The sequence below is a fragment of the Pectinophora gossypiella genome, chromosome 19, assembly GCF_024362695.1.
Source record: "Pectinophora gossypiella chromosome 19, ilPecGoss1.1, whole genome shotgun sequence".
Taxonomy (NCBI): Eukaryota; Metazoa; Arthropoda; class Insecta; order Lepidoptera; family Gelechiidae; genus Pectinophora; species Pectinophora gossypiella.
In genome coordinates, this window is record NC_065422.1 from 7,732,672 (window position 1) to 7,746,696 (window position 14,025).

At 38.5% G+C, this 14,025-nt stretch overlaps 1 protein-coding gene across 2 annotated transcripts; it reads right to left on the reverse strand.

The window, feature by feature from the left end:
- Positions 1–265: 265 nt before the first annotated feature.
- On the reverse strand, positions 266–13,112 carry LOC126375670 (nuclear pore complex protein Nup58). 2 transcript variants are annotated; one of them, XM_050022737.1, is made up of 14 exons: positions 12,915–13,112; positions 12,540–12,751; positions 12,222–12,386; positions 11,774–11,887; positions 11,375–11,521; positions 10,511–10,540; positions 9,658–9,732; positions 8,789–8,919; positions 8,013–8,154; positions 7,032–7,175; positions 5,868–6,026; positions 5,347–5,469; positions 4,227–4,310; positions 266–2,069 (listed from the first exon to the last, which is right to left on the reverse strand). In XM_050022737.1, exons 1-14 carry the CDS (start codon positions 12,992–12,994, stop codon positions 1,939–1,941), a joined length of 1,737 nt encoding a protein of 578 aa, XP_049878694.1. In that variant the 5' UTR covers positions 12,995–13,112; the 3' UTR covers positions 266–1,938. The 2 variants fall into 2 exon arrangements, with proteins under 2 accessions (XP_049878694.1, XP_049878693.1); XM_050022736.1 differs by having other exon boundaries at positions 10,490–10,540.
- Between the last annotated feature and the right edge of the window lie 913 nt (positions 13,113–14,025).

Here is a 14,025-nt window from a genome sequence, read left to right on the forward strand (position 1 = left end):
TTACTGTACTGTATTTTTCTAACACCAAATTTTGTACGAACACATGGTCGCAATAAACCATTTCTTATTCTTAAGATGTCTTTCGTCTGCCTGGTCTATGGCGTCCTTGGCTTTTTTTACAGTATTCAATGTATTCAGCCTCTATTAAACAGCTTTGTTCTGTACCCTGTCTGTCCATTCTCCTTCACACCAAAATCTAAAAAGCCTGAACACATAAATTCGCATTAACTAAAATATTATTATAATAACATTTTACGACTAAAGGTACTATTTCTAATAATATAATTTTATTTTCGTATAAAAATTATATAACAAATCCAATTGTACATACATATCAATGACGAATTTCTGATAAATATTTGATGTAATAGCTAAGTATAATATGAAGTATATAATAACAGTTTTGTACAAAATTACCTCATACATATACCTCAATTGTGTTGGAACATCAACAAGAGACGAAGAACAAAGCACTTTATAATGTTCTTCATAATCCTATCAGTCAATTCTGTACTAACAAATCATATAAGCGACGTATTTATAGCCATGGTATAAGAAAACCAGTTATGCTCAAAATTGACAGCTATCATTTTAAAAACATAGACGTGGATAATTTATTTACTTACGAAAAGGCAAGGCAGGGTGGGATGACGTCAGCTGGGCTAACCTTAATTTACTTAGCTAGGAAATTTTGTATTTTTAGTAAAAGATTTACGTACAGTTTTAAGTGACAAATAATAGTAATTAAATACATTAGTCAGTTATTCACTTTACTTTCAATAATAAAATTTACGTGTATGGAATGTTGGCGATACCAATTTAATGGTAACACTTACGTCATCAAGGGCTATCAATGGCGGTCTGTCATAGGATTGAGCATACCTGGTCTTCTTATGCCATGTTTATAGCATGATATAATAAACTCAACTGTCCAACAGTGAGCTCGATATTAATACTACTAACTTGACATTAACAACACGCTTGTATATTACCGTTAGACTTACCATCAGACATCAATTATGTACGAGACGCGTATACAAACCAATTTTTTATTACAGTATCAACATTATGACGTTAACAATTGTTATAACTACGGTTCATTTCAAAACAAATGTCTTAAAATGTCTAGAACTAGCCACCTATTGAAATGTATTCATATTTAAAAGCAGTAGTACTTAATTGTACAGAATTATAATAATGACGGCGATACGGCTCACAACCTATGACGTAGGTCTAACAGAAAGCTCGGTAAAAACTGGCTACCCCAATGAGGCTACGTTCGCCAAAAAACTGTAGATGGCGCTGTACAGTTTTGTCTTTGTTTAACCTTCTAATTTCAATTTTATCTTTGTTATTGGGTATAAATGACCCTTGATATTACACCCGAGCACAACACATCTTCCACCCATTATTATTCTGATCAAAATAAAGAGAAGAAATATAGATAGCAACATAATTCTAGACCATATCCGATCCAAATATCAAGTAACAATTATTTTTATATATGCCTCTGACATTACATTATATTTTGTATAATTATGTACCAAGAGCAATGAGAAAGTAGGTAATTATCACGTTAAATCTGAACAGCGCCATCTATATTGTTTTTGGGGAACGTAGCCTGGAAAGTCTCTCAATGGGAGTCGTGACGTTATGTTGTTATAGTAGTGACAAAAAATGTGAAGAAATATAAACTTCAAAATACAGTCATGAGCAATATAATGTACCCACTTTAGGACTCTGTCGCACTAACATATTTGACATTTAGTGAGACTTACAGTTCAATTTGTCAAATAAGTTAATGTGACATGGTACCAAAGTGTATACATATTAATGCTCGTGACCGTACACATGCAGCACTGCGTTGCTCTACAACGTTACGTACAAACGACTGTGTCCTGGCACTTTGGTGAACCCGTTGCGGGTTTAGCGCCAATATCATTGTTTCCCGCGCTTTCCCGGCGGTTTCTGAAGCTGGAAGGTGCTGGAGTCCGCGGACGTCGTCGCTCCGAAACTTACGTTGAGCGAAGTGTTTACATTGGGCTGACACTGTGGCTGCCAACTAGCGCCTGTAATTGTCATGGAAACTAAATAAATAAGGTATTTGACTGCGTCAAAGGTAATTTATAACGTGCTAATCTAGAAATAGAAACCTATGATGATCAAAAATAAATCTGATTTTACTTTTCGACTTATTTTCGAATGTTATTTATGAATTAAGTAAACAAAGAGTACGACGTCCACACAAACATACACCTCCGCACACACCCACACTACGCTGTTAAAGTCCCTAATTATACTTATTGTTATATTGTCTTTTGTAATTTTTGTTTTTATTTTTAATTTTATTTCTGATCTCTATAATTGTAAGATTCTAAAGATTCCTAGAGTTTAAAATACTTACATGTTTAATTCCTGATCTCTTTAAATTTAAAATATATCATTATGTTCCTATTATTTTTTAATTCAATGTATATAGGTACCTGAGTCTCCACCGGACTTCGTATTTTTAATCTTTACGCAAAAATTGTTATACCATAGGGCTACTGCGATACAGGGGAAACCCTAGTGCAGGGCCCGCTATTAACTTGTGTTAATTTTACTTTATTTGGTAAATAAATAATTTTAATTTTTTTTTTCGTTTTACTGCTTTTACGAGGTCACAGGACTGTATTTCCATACAAACTCCAAAGAAAACTTTCGACGTTTCGTAAAAGTATCCCATTTGACCAGTGGCGTGTTTATCAAAACTTACAAGTCTACACGTTCACAAGCTACAAGTTACTCACATGTACGTGTAAATTACGTTCATCAAAAAAGTAGAGGGATTGTGAAATATACTTGTGAAATGAATATTGACACTTGTAACATGTAATTTACATGTGTAATTTTGATAAATACATTCTTGTAGTAATGAAAATTTTTACAAGTAAACGACAATGATCATATTTAGTATGAGACCCGTGCCCCCTTCCAACAGATACTTTATACGTGTAAGTAGTTTCATTAGCATCTATAAAAAGACTACCAATTAGTTTTAGCTTCAAAATCCATGGAGTGAAAAATATCAACTCGATAAGACGCTTCGATTGAGATATGTCTGGAATCTGTTGGTTGAAAACTTGAAACAATGATGTACCAGGAGGTACCCAAAATCATATTTAAAAAGCCGAATTCCGGCTAAAGACCGCGTATTTCGAGAAAGTCGCCATATAACAAAAATATCAACTCGCTAAGACGCTTCGAATGAGATATGTCAGGAATCTGCTGGGGACGTTTTGACTCATCGTCCTTTCTGTAATACGGGGCTTGTAAGTTTTGATAAACAGGGTATAGGTTGTCAAGTAGCCTATGATTTTACATATTTCCCCGGTATTTATAGATATAATTAAACCTGTATCCGTAATAGCCCTGTTCGGAGAACGCGTGACTTACGTCATAGTGTCACTGGTTCGAGTCCTGGCCCGGGCTCTAAACCACTGAATTATAGCATAGGCGATGCCTACCCCACACAGATGAAATATTTATTTAGGTATAAGACGTTTCATAACTTCTTAACAAGTTGGCGCGCGGTACTTTTTCGGAAATTAGCAGTAGCAATTATCGATCCCGTACTGTTAAATTTATGAGAAATCAAAACACTACATAACGATAGTAACATCTATGACAGTAATCTGCATATACCGTACTGATGAGGGTAATATAGAAAAAATATTTACTTAGGATCAGTACATCTAAAACCGTAGTCGCAATAACCGTACTGTGTCTACCTAGCATAATATAGGATCCAGGTGAATCAAAGTACGGCTTCAACCGCAGTGCTGTCATGACCGTATTTACACTGTTGAGAAACTCATCTCTCCAATCTAAGATTCAGTACAGCTTCAGCCGAATTATGGCGAACAAAATTGCATACACCTATTACTGTCATAACTCATAATCGTAGTGTGGATGTGTGAGTAGACTGCATATGTGTGAGTTATGGCTCAAAGAAACTTAAAATATTTTACTCAATTGTGACAGTAGCAACAAAAGGGTCTGTGTGTAAAAAAGAAGTGGGCGTGGCCTAAGTGATTATTGTATCGAAACTGGGCTGCAGTGACCGTAGCAATGATTATAAGAACTACAACTATTTGCGGAAGTGACTATTTTTGAGTCCAAATTAACGGTTATAGCCGGTACCGCACGCCAACGTGTTAATATTGTAGAGTATCATATTTACTTACCAGACGTATCAGTGTTAGGGAATTGTGATATTGCACTACCAATGTAAGTGAATGGGGTTGGCCCAGCCAACTGCTGTATGCTACCTGTAATGGAATAGGACGTGTTAGTGTTGACTAGATGGAAATGTAACAAGTACGTTTATTTGCTTTTAACGACACCGTGTGAAAAAAAATACACTACTTGACAAAGGAGGATGAGAACTATGTTATATCAAAAACTTTCATGACAAACTACCATTGTTAAACAACGAATTTTTTTTTACGTTACTTATTGTAGATTTGCCGCAGATGGCATTAACTATTCGGCCAGACAAATGGGGAGCGCTGAAGGCTCTCACCCGGTACAACGTTTAAGACAACAGGTCTGAGGTTTGATTCGCGCCCAACTGGGCACACTCAGACGAGTGTGCCCAGTTGGGCGCGAATCAAACTACGAAAACCGGCCTAGTACGACTAGGAATCTCGCACGAAAAGTTCGGTACTATTAACTAGGTAAACTACAGTAGCCATTGCTATCTAAAAAGGGCAATATCGCGTTTGTTGTATGGGAGCCCTACCTGAATTGATGTTACAGCGGCAACAAAAATGGTCAATTCGTGAAAATGTCAACTGTCGAGCTAACGAGTTTCTCGAGATAAAGTATGGTGTGACTGACAGCGAAGTCCTAGTAATAGGGTCCCCTTTTTACCCTTTGGGGTCATCATCATCATTTACCGGACAAGAGGACAGCAGTAACTGTCAGTACTTTTCAGAGGCGGAGGACAGGAGTCCTAGTACGGCTTTGAAATAGACTACTCTGGGCGCCATCCCATTCGCGTCAGACAGAGTACTGCGGGGGCGGAAGACAAGAGGGAAACCACAGCCCTATTTTTCCCTAAAAGAAGTATCATGGACAGTATTTTAGACAAGAATGCTACACCGACAAGGGCTTGGCTCTTAAATTAGTGATGGCCCTTTGGGTACAGAACCCGAAATAAGAAAAAAATATGTTGCCACGGTAACAGAAACAGGATAGTTTGTACTGAAATACGTAATGCGAAAAATGACAAATGCCTTTTCCCTAACAATTTAAAGCAAACTTCACTTCATGCTAATAAGAAAAAAAAGATAAATTGCTTACCTAAAGCGGCTCGAGGATCTGATAATACCGCGCTAGTGAGGTTTGACCCAGATAAATGGCTCGGTTTAGTCTTCTTCCTACTTCCTTCTGCATCCCGTAGAATTTGGTCTAAGCTTGTACTCGCTGAAAAAAAATTAACTCATTGAAGTACAGTCATGATCAATATAATGTACCCACTTTAGGACTGTGTCGCACTAACATATTTGACATTTAGTGAGACTTACAGTTCAATTTGTCAAAAAAGTTAATGTGACATGGTACCAAAGTGTATACATATTAACCGCTGCGCCACCGAGCTCCTCAGTAGTATTATCTTACACACACAATACAAGATAATATAGAATCAACTATAACCACAGTGCTCAGATGCTACATTTGAACATGTAATCAGAATGACCTGATTCATCGCTTAGTGCGAAAGACGATTTTACGGTACATGGTTTTTCTGTATTGAGTACTTGGCACCAAAGAGACGAGAGATATGTCACTCTTAACCATTGTATTTTCTTTTGATTACTTACTGTCTGGCGTGTCAAAGACATTGGTAGGGTCCTTGAGTACATATTTCCTCAAGTTGAGATACTGCTCCTTTTGTTCTTCAACCTGTGTGTGGACGGCCTGTAGGCGCCCTGCGAGAGCTACTAATGACTCGTGCATCCTTCTTATACCCATCGTCAATTCTGAAAGGAAAGTAAAACACATTATTAGAGGTTAGGTTAGTTAATTAGGTGTTAGGCTGACAATCTGGAGGTCCGGGATCGATTCCTGATGGCGAAATCACTGTGTATGATTGTCCTTTGTTTGGTAAGGACATTGCAGGCTTGAATAACCAGATTTTCCAAAAAAGCAGATTCTGTGCTTCGCAAGGAACTTTTATCCGTTGGTCCCGGGCTACTAGCTCAAACATCAACCCGCAGTGGAGCAGCGTGGTGGAGTATGGTCCAAATACCCCCCGAATGATTTAGGAGAGGCCTGTGCCCAGCAGTGGGACGTATATAGGCTGTTTATGTTATGTGTGTTAGTTTAATTGCCAGCTCTAGTAGCAAAAGAGTTTTGTGTGTATAAACATGTGTGCGACCCTAGAAGGTTGGCGGGACCTCTAGGTGAGCCTCTACGTTGGCTTGTAAGTTAGGAATCTCAGAAGTAAAACACTGTATTAAAGTTGAGAGTGTATAAAACAAATCACGTGTTCTATCAGAAGGTTTAGTATGCGTGTCGCTAGCCGTGCACTAGCACTGTGTCAGCTGTATGGGACATACCTAATAGTCTACCATTTATGGTCAGTCACATCTTTAGCGCGAGCCAACCAACGCGTCTCAATGTTTGGATCTTGTAATTTAATGTAATATCCTAAGTAATACAGTTCATTCAATTATTTGTGTGGGGTTTTATTATAATTTACCAGCACTCCCTACATCAGCACCTACACACACCATAACCATCTCCATAGCGTTATCCCGTTTCCACAGGGTCCTAACTCAACATGATGATTTGACAAGTCCGGTTTTTTTAGTAGCAAATCCATACCAATGTTATAAATGAGGAAGTTACCTCAAGTTACTTTTCACATCTAAACCGCTGAGCAGACTTTTATGAAAATTTGCAGATGAACAGATTGAAAGACGCGTGCACGGGACGCGAACGGTAAGTTACTACTACAAAAAAAGTAAATTATAAGTGCATACCTTGTTCTGTAAGAAGTTTAGGTGACGCCTGCATTTGCTTATCTGCGACGTCCATTTGCCGACGGAACGCAATAAGTTGCTGTTCCAATTCTGATATCAACTCCTTGACGTACGACGGAGGTGCTGTGCCTTCAAGCTCCGTGGCTGAGGAAAAATATTATTATGAATCACATAATACATGGGAGGGAGCGTTTTCTTGGTATCTTTATAACCTACTAATTATCTTTAAAACTTTTTAACAGAACAGAAAACTATATCAATTAAAGAAAATGAAATAAAAAGCTTCCAGGGACGCGTACCACATCGTCCTCCATTCTTCTTCTGACCCTTTCATTCTTATACCTCACGCTCTTCCGCTCTTTTCAGCATGTATCTTGCATCTGTCTCTCTCTTACTCGTTCATCTTATATTATCTTACTCTTTTCCCTACACTTTCATACATCCCACATGTACTAGCATGTCCTTCGAACGATGCTCTTGTTAAAAGGGGCTGCAACTTATCTATCTCTCTCTTTTAAGTTAAAGTCGAACTTTTAATCAGCTGCAGTAAACTGACGTTTCAAAATGTCATTCCGTAAAATAATGTTGCCAGCTTAATCTCAATAGGGATGTGATTCGGTTCACTAAAGATCTAATCGTTCCACAACTAACTCATCTAACATCAATATCGACCATAGTAGTTCGAAATAAATTATTAGATTTGATTTTGATTTAATTCTATTTTAATTATTCATTTATTCCAAAAGAAAAACCAAACTGATTATTCATTGAATGATTCACTCACTCACTTAGTTACATCATCCTATTTACTTTTCTTCAAAAAGCGGCAACCCACAAAACGTCATTTTACTGCAGCTAATAAAAAGTTCGACTTTAGTATGTATGTGACATTGGCAGTAATGGTTGTCTCTACTCTATGACGACCGGTTGCCATACAACCGTAAAGTTGAAGTTGAAGTAGTATGTATGTGTGTGGGTTACCTGGGCAGTTAGCGAGGCTCTCGGCGGTGGCCAGCGCGGCGGCGGCGGCGGCCCGCAGGCGGCGCGAGTGAGCCCGCGCGCGGCCCACGTCGCCGCCCAGCGACAGCGCCAGCCGCAGCGTCGCCTCCGCCTCGCGCGCCACCTGCGGCGACACACAGCATTCTTAACGCAAATTTAAGTGTGCACTACGTAAATCATCATGTCAGAAATCAGAATCATTTATTCAACGTAATTATCATGGATAAAATTGTTGAAGGTCAATGTAACATTTTTGAATTTACGTCATTTCGCAAGGTGTTATGACTGAGGAGAAGAAATTACAAGAAACTGCAACAGCAACACATCTTTTAAATCAATGAGGGTACATTACAAGTTATTTAATAACTAGAGGAACACATTCAATACCAGACATTTTTATCATTTAGGTAATCATTAATCTTATAATAAGCTTTTTTACATAAAGTATGCTTCACGTGAGCTTTAAATTTAATCTCTGACAAATTTAAAATAACCCCAAAAAAGATGTATTTAATTTACTTAATCTAGAATTTTGAACAACAATTTTATTTTTATTCCTTGTATTGTAAGTATGCCTTTCACAGTTTCTCGGAAGGAGAGATACAATGTCTCTAGAAAGAAGTTGCTTCTGAGCAATGAGGCCGCCGATTTGTACCGTTGCTAATTGTTTACCGTTTATTCCTGGGTCCGCTTACCTAAAGAAAATGCGACGCCCTCAAATCACACAAATCGAGTAACTAAAAAGAAATTTCAATTACCTTATGCAGCGGTTTGACGGAGACTCGCATTATTTCAGAGCTAAGGGATTTTTGCTTCTTCACAAAGTCTTTGAATGAATCCACTGTAGTTACAATCTCATTTGGAAGTTTGGCTTGCTTTGGTGGCTCAGCTGTAAAAAATATAATTACAATTAATTAACACAATATGCTTCACTGCACACATGAAAACTGTACGATCCCAATACTAATTAATACTATTCACGGGCGGAGGACAGGAGTCCTAGTACGGCTTTGAAATATACTACTCTGGGCGCCATCCCAGACAGAGTACTGCATGGCGGAAGGCAAGAGGGAAACCACTGCTCTACTTTTTCCTTCTTCTGTAATGTGGGTTGTGAGGTGAATTACCAACCCCATCAACCCTGGTGTCAGGGTTAATATTGAGCCGCCACAGGCCCCTGACTTAACTCATGTAACGACATGTATGTATGCATCAGTAAGTAGTAACCGGGACCAACGGCTTAACGTGCCTTCCAAAGCACGGATCATCTTACTTTTGGACAATCAGGTGATCAGCCTGTAATCTCTTACCCAAACTAGGGATCACAAAGTGATTTTTGTGATTTATACCCATCAGGATTCGAACCCGGGTCCTCCGGATCGTGAGCACAACGCTCAACCACTGGACCACGGAGGCCGTTACTTTTCCCTAAAAAGTAAATTGGAGAATGCTACACCGACAAGAGCGTGGCTCTTAAACTAGTGATGATGAGTTGTTAAATAACTTGACTACCCAGTGCCTACCCAGATCATTGAGTGATGCTGATGATTTGATCCAGCCGGTTTCGGCTATACGACTATTTCAACTCATGCATTAATGTAATGTATAGACGCGTCTAAAAACTTACTCTTTCCATCTCCTGAAGTGGTAGTATTAGCTGTCCCAGAGGGCTGTACTCCGCCTAACCCCAGTGATGGAGCGGCTGAAACAATAAGTGACAATTAATGTTAAGTGTTAAGGGTAAATTATTGTATTTAGGGATGGTGAAAGTTTAGGTATAAATCTATTATGTAATGTGAAATCTAAATGAACACGTTACGGCGGTGTAGCAGTCAACACCGGGGCTGTGGCGGTAAAAAAACAACAGACCGACACAAGCGTTTTCATAAAAGCATAATTTTACTTGTGTTCTATCTACATTAGGGCGTGAAGGCAAGAGGGAAACCACTGCCCTATTTCTCCCTAAAAAGTAGCATGGAGATTCGGTTTTTTAAAGAGGCGACTGCCTGTCTGACCTTCCAACCCGCGAAGGCAAAAACAGCCCAATACATGTTAGGTCACATACCTCCTAAACACATTTTTCAGGAATGTGGGTTGTCACGATGTTTTCCTTCACTGCTGAACACGATATCATTTATAATCAAGATATGAATTCGAAAATTTTTATTAAACATCATAGGTTTAGGGCCCGTGCTGGTTTCGAACCTGCGACCTTACAGTGAGAGTCAAGCATTCTTCCAACTCGGCTGCCACGGGTAATTATGACAAACACACATGGCAAATCAATTCAACAGATTGAAAGTTCATGGTAGTGTTGTCTGTTTTATTGATAATTTTACTGTATTTACGTATGTTTGACATTGAATACCTTGTTGGAATGTCTTAAGTAAAATAGCTGACCAAGAATCTATGATTGTTTGTTGTTAAGAGTTAGAACGAAAGAAAAATAAAATAAATACCTGACACAGATGGCTGTGTACCTGTTACTGTAGTTGTTCCCAGTTTTGGACCTAAGAAGAAAAATAATCATTGTATATAATAATTATCGACACACGAAGATCTTTATTTAGTTTATTTACTATTCTAGAATCATACAAAAAACAAAGATATGTCAAGTAGAAAAACAATTTTTGATCAAATCTGTTTGCCTTTAACACCAGCATCTTACAGAGGTTAATAAAGAGCCGACGGTATAACAGGTTTACCCAGAAGGTGCCTATTCAGTCTTGCCCTAAAGGAACTCAAGTTATCAGTAAAAAATAACAAATAAACAAAAAAAATCTCACCACAAGACGGCATTATGGTCTTGTAGCAATCTCTCATAGGACTTCTAATCTCATAGGTTCTGTTAGGACAGTCAAAATTGCCAGAATTCATACATCTTGGTTGCAAAGCAGGAATATAAGGCAGCATTTGAAATGTTTGCGTGATTGGGATGATTGGACTGCCACCAGGAAGTTGGGGAAACATGGTGGTTCTGCAAAGGGGATATCATTTAAATGGCTGATTTGTAAAACTCATGTATTTTTTTACACTCATACATATGAATTTGTTTCCATATTAATGTATGAATAATATCATTTATGTATGTATGAGTAGCAGTTTATTTTTTATGGCTGATTCCTGGTAGTGGTTGCCTGAAAGAAATTGCTTCAGAGCAATAAGGCTGCCCATTTGTACTGTTGCTTAAAGTCTGTGTGTGTTGTTTGTGTGCAATAAAGGATATTTGATTTGATTTAATCAAAGAGGAAGGAATTGTAATGCAACTTATCCACAACGTTTCAAAGTTCTTCAACTGCAATGTACTCTATCACAATATAATGAAATACAATGTTAGTGCTTACCAAATAGTCCAGCAGAAGTTGTGGTACTGATGTTGAACAGGCCTCCACCGAGGCCGGTGTTCTGTGTGGTTGTAGTGCCAAACCCGAAGCCTCCTAGCCCTCCAAGACCAACACTTGCTGTGGTTGCTGGTGCTCCGAGGGTCAATCCTGCAAATATGAAGTGTATGTAAGTTTTGCTGCAAGGTTGATGTATTTAGCGGCCATCATACCATAAGTATCCTTGTATATATTTCACTGCTGAGCACAGGCCTCCCATCAATCAAACAGACTTCAAAGGAGAACATAATAAAAATTACAGCACATATGTTGCTTGTTATATGTACCTTATAGAAAAATACAGAAAAGAATGACCTCATATCATTTAAATATTTAATACATAGAATTATAATTGTATCTAACCTGTAGGTGCAGTTGATGTGTTGGTGCCAATGCCAAAGTTGAGACCGCCTGTACCCAGCCCTGCTCCGAATCCCGGAGTAGTATTTGCTCCAAATGCAGGTGTTGTTGTTGATCCTGTAGCAAGTTTATTAATTAGAACAAGAGTCAGAAACAAAAAGAATAAGTAGTAAAATATTTTTAATGGGTCATTAAAAGATTAAACTGCATTAATCTTTAAAAGTGAAACAGTCTACGTTTAGCAACAACAATTGCAGTCATAGACATAGTTTGTTCTTTTACATCACTATCATTACAAAATCTCAATGATGAGCCAGAATTATGTAAATGTCTACATGAGATTACACATTATCTCCTGTGAAGCAATCCATCATATTGTTGGTAGACTTCACCTTGACATAAGGTGTCTCATTCATTTGCACAGGTTGTAGGTATATTATAGTCTCCTCACCAAACGCAGGTGCAGCCGATATGGCCCCAAATGCTGGGGTGCTAGTGGCTCCAAACGTAGGGGCTGTGGAGGTGGCCCCGAACCCAGGTGTGGACCCAAATGCGGGAGCCGCAGTGGCCCCAAAAGCTGGAGCAGTTGATGTTGCACCAAAAGCAGGTGTTGTGCCTTTAAAACGGAAACGGTTTTGTTATAAACCAACATTTAACCACAGAGTAGAAAAAAGAAATCAATTATGATTCAAAACAAGGATAATATTTTATTTAAGAAATTTGGAGCATGGTCAACTTCAAATTGTTATTATATAATGTAGAAACCTACCTGTACCAAACGCAGGAGCGGTAGAGGTGGCACCAAATGCTGGAGTAGCGCTGGCTCCAAACCCTGGAGTAGAACCGGCACCAAAACCAGCTGTGGCCCCAAACGCGGGCGTAGTCGTGCCAAATGCAGGTGCTGATGTCGCTGGAGTGCTTCCAAACAGACCGGTCGACGGTTGCGAAGTCGCAGTCAATCCAAAACCGGGAGTAGCAGGCCTAAACACATTGAGGTTATGTTTTACAACTGACAGTTTTTTTTTGTTTATTATTTAGACTGATAACTTTTTCGGTAATTCAATCAAACGTTACAAGAATAAGGTCCTAACATTGGCGAATATACCTCTTTCAAAAAAGATTTTTGTAACATAAACCAACTCACTTGTTAGCGCCAAAACTGAACCCTCCGGTGAGTCCTGTTGAGGCAGGGGCACTTGATGGTGTCCCAAACGAAAACGACATGTTTGTTATGTTATTTAAGCAAAACTTTGCGATAAATCACAGAATGATACAAATATTATTCTATAGTACGAAAAGGCGGTTAACACAGCAGAGGCCAAGCGGCCATTTTGAACTTGAACCAAAGTACGATGAACAGAGACGGAAGTGAACACCCAATATGCGAAAGAAAGAGATAACATACTATACATGTTCGTTTTATTTTTTTTTTGTTTTTGTTTTCCCCGAAGGGTAAGGCAAAGGGAACTATGCCCATACAGCCATGTCTTACGTATTTTTTTTCTTGATGATTGATGAAATGATGAAAGATGATGATGATGAAACCTAAGCCCCCACCCTCGGAGTAGACTCCTACTCCGAACCCCAAACGAATTAACTCAAAAGTCCGCATAAACTTTCGAGTTATGAAGCGGCTTCCTGCCACGAAGCGAAAATAGGCAGATACACTTTGTTTATTGAATACTTCTATATAATAACACTCGCGAATGTCTTCCGACTAACTTAATGCGATCATTAATCACAAAACACCACTTCGTATTAATTATTTAGATTATTCAATGAAGAAAGCAACTGTCCCGTTCCCGTTTCCCGCCAAAAAGCCCTATACATGTTCGTTTCATAGTAAAACATGGCATATTATATTTTTTTATTATTACCTATATTTATAAACACAGCCATACAGCCTATAGGATTTCGTATAGAGTTTTAAAGCTGCAATATAATTTATTATTATTATGTTAGGTTTACCCATGTGGCGGTTTTTTTTTTATCTGGGAGCACAATCTAGTGTCATTTTGTTGCAGAAGAATCCATGGCGAGAATATACACCGCCTGTGGCTAGCACACTCAGTCACCTGCTTGAATTTGCATGACAGGTTCCTGCACGCACGGTAGACTACGTAAAACATAGTTTTACCCACAGATTTTATCATACCTTTCTGGCTGGCATTATCTACAATATCCAGGTTGTACCTATCATTATATACCTACTAGGTAGTTCATTTAACGCATGTCACGCTTAGTGTTGGGTTCTT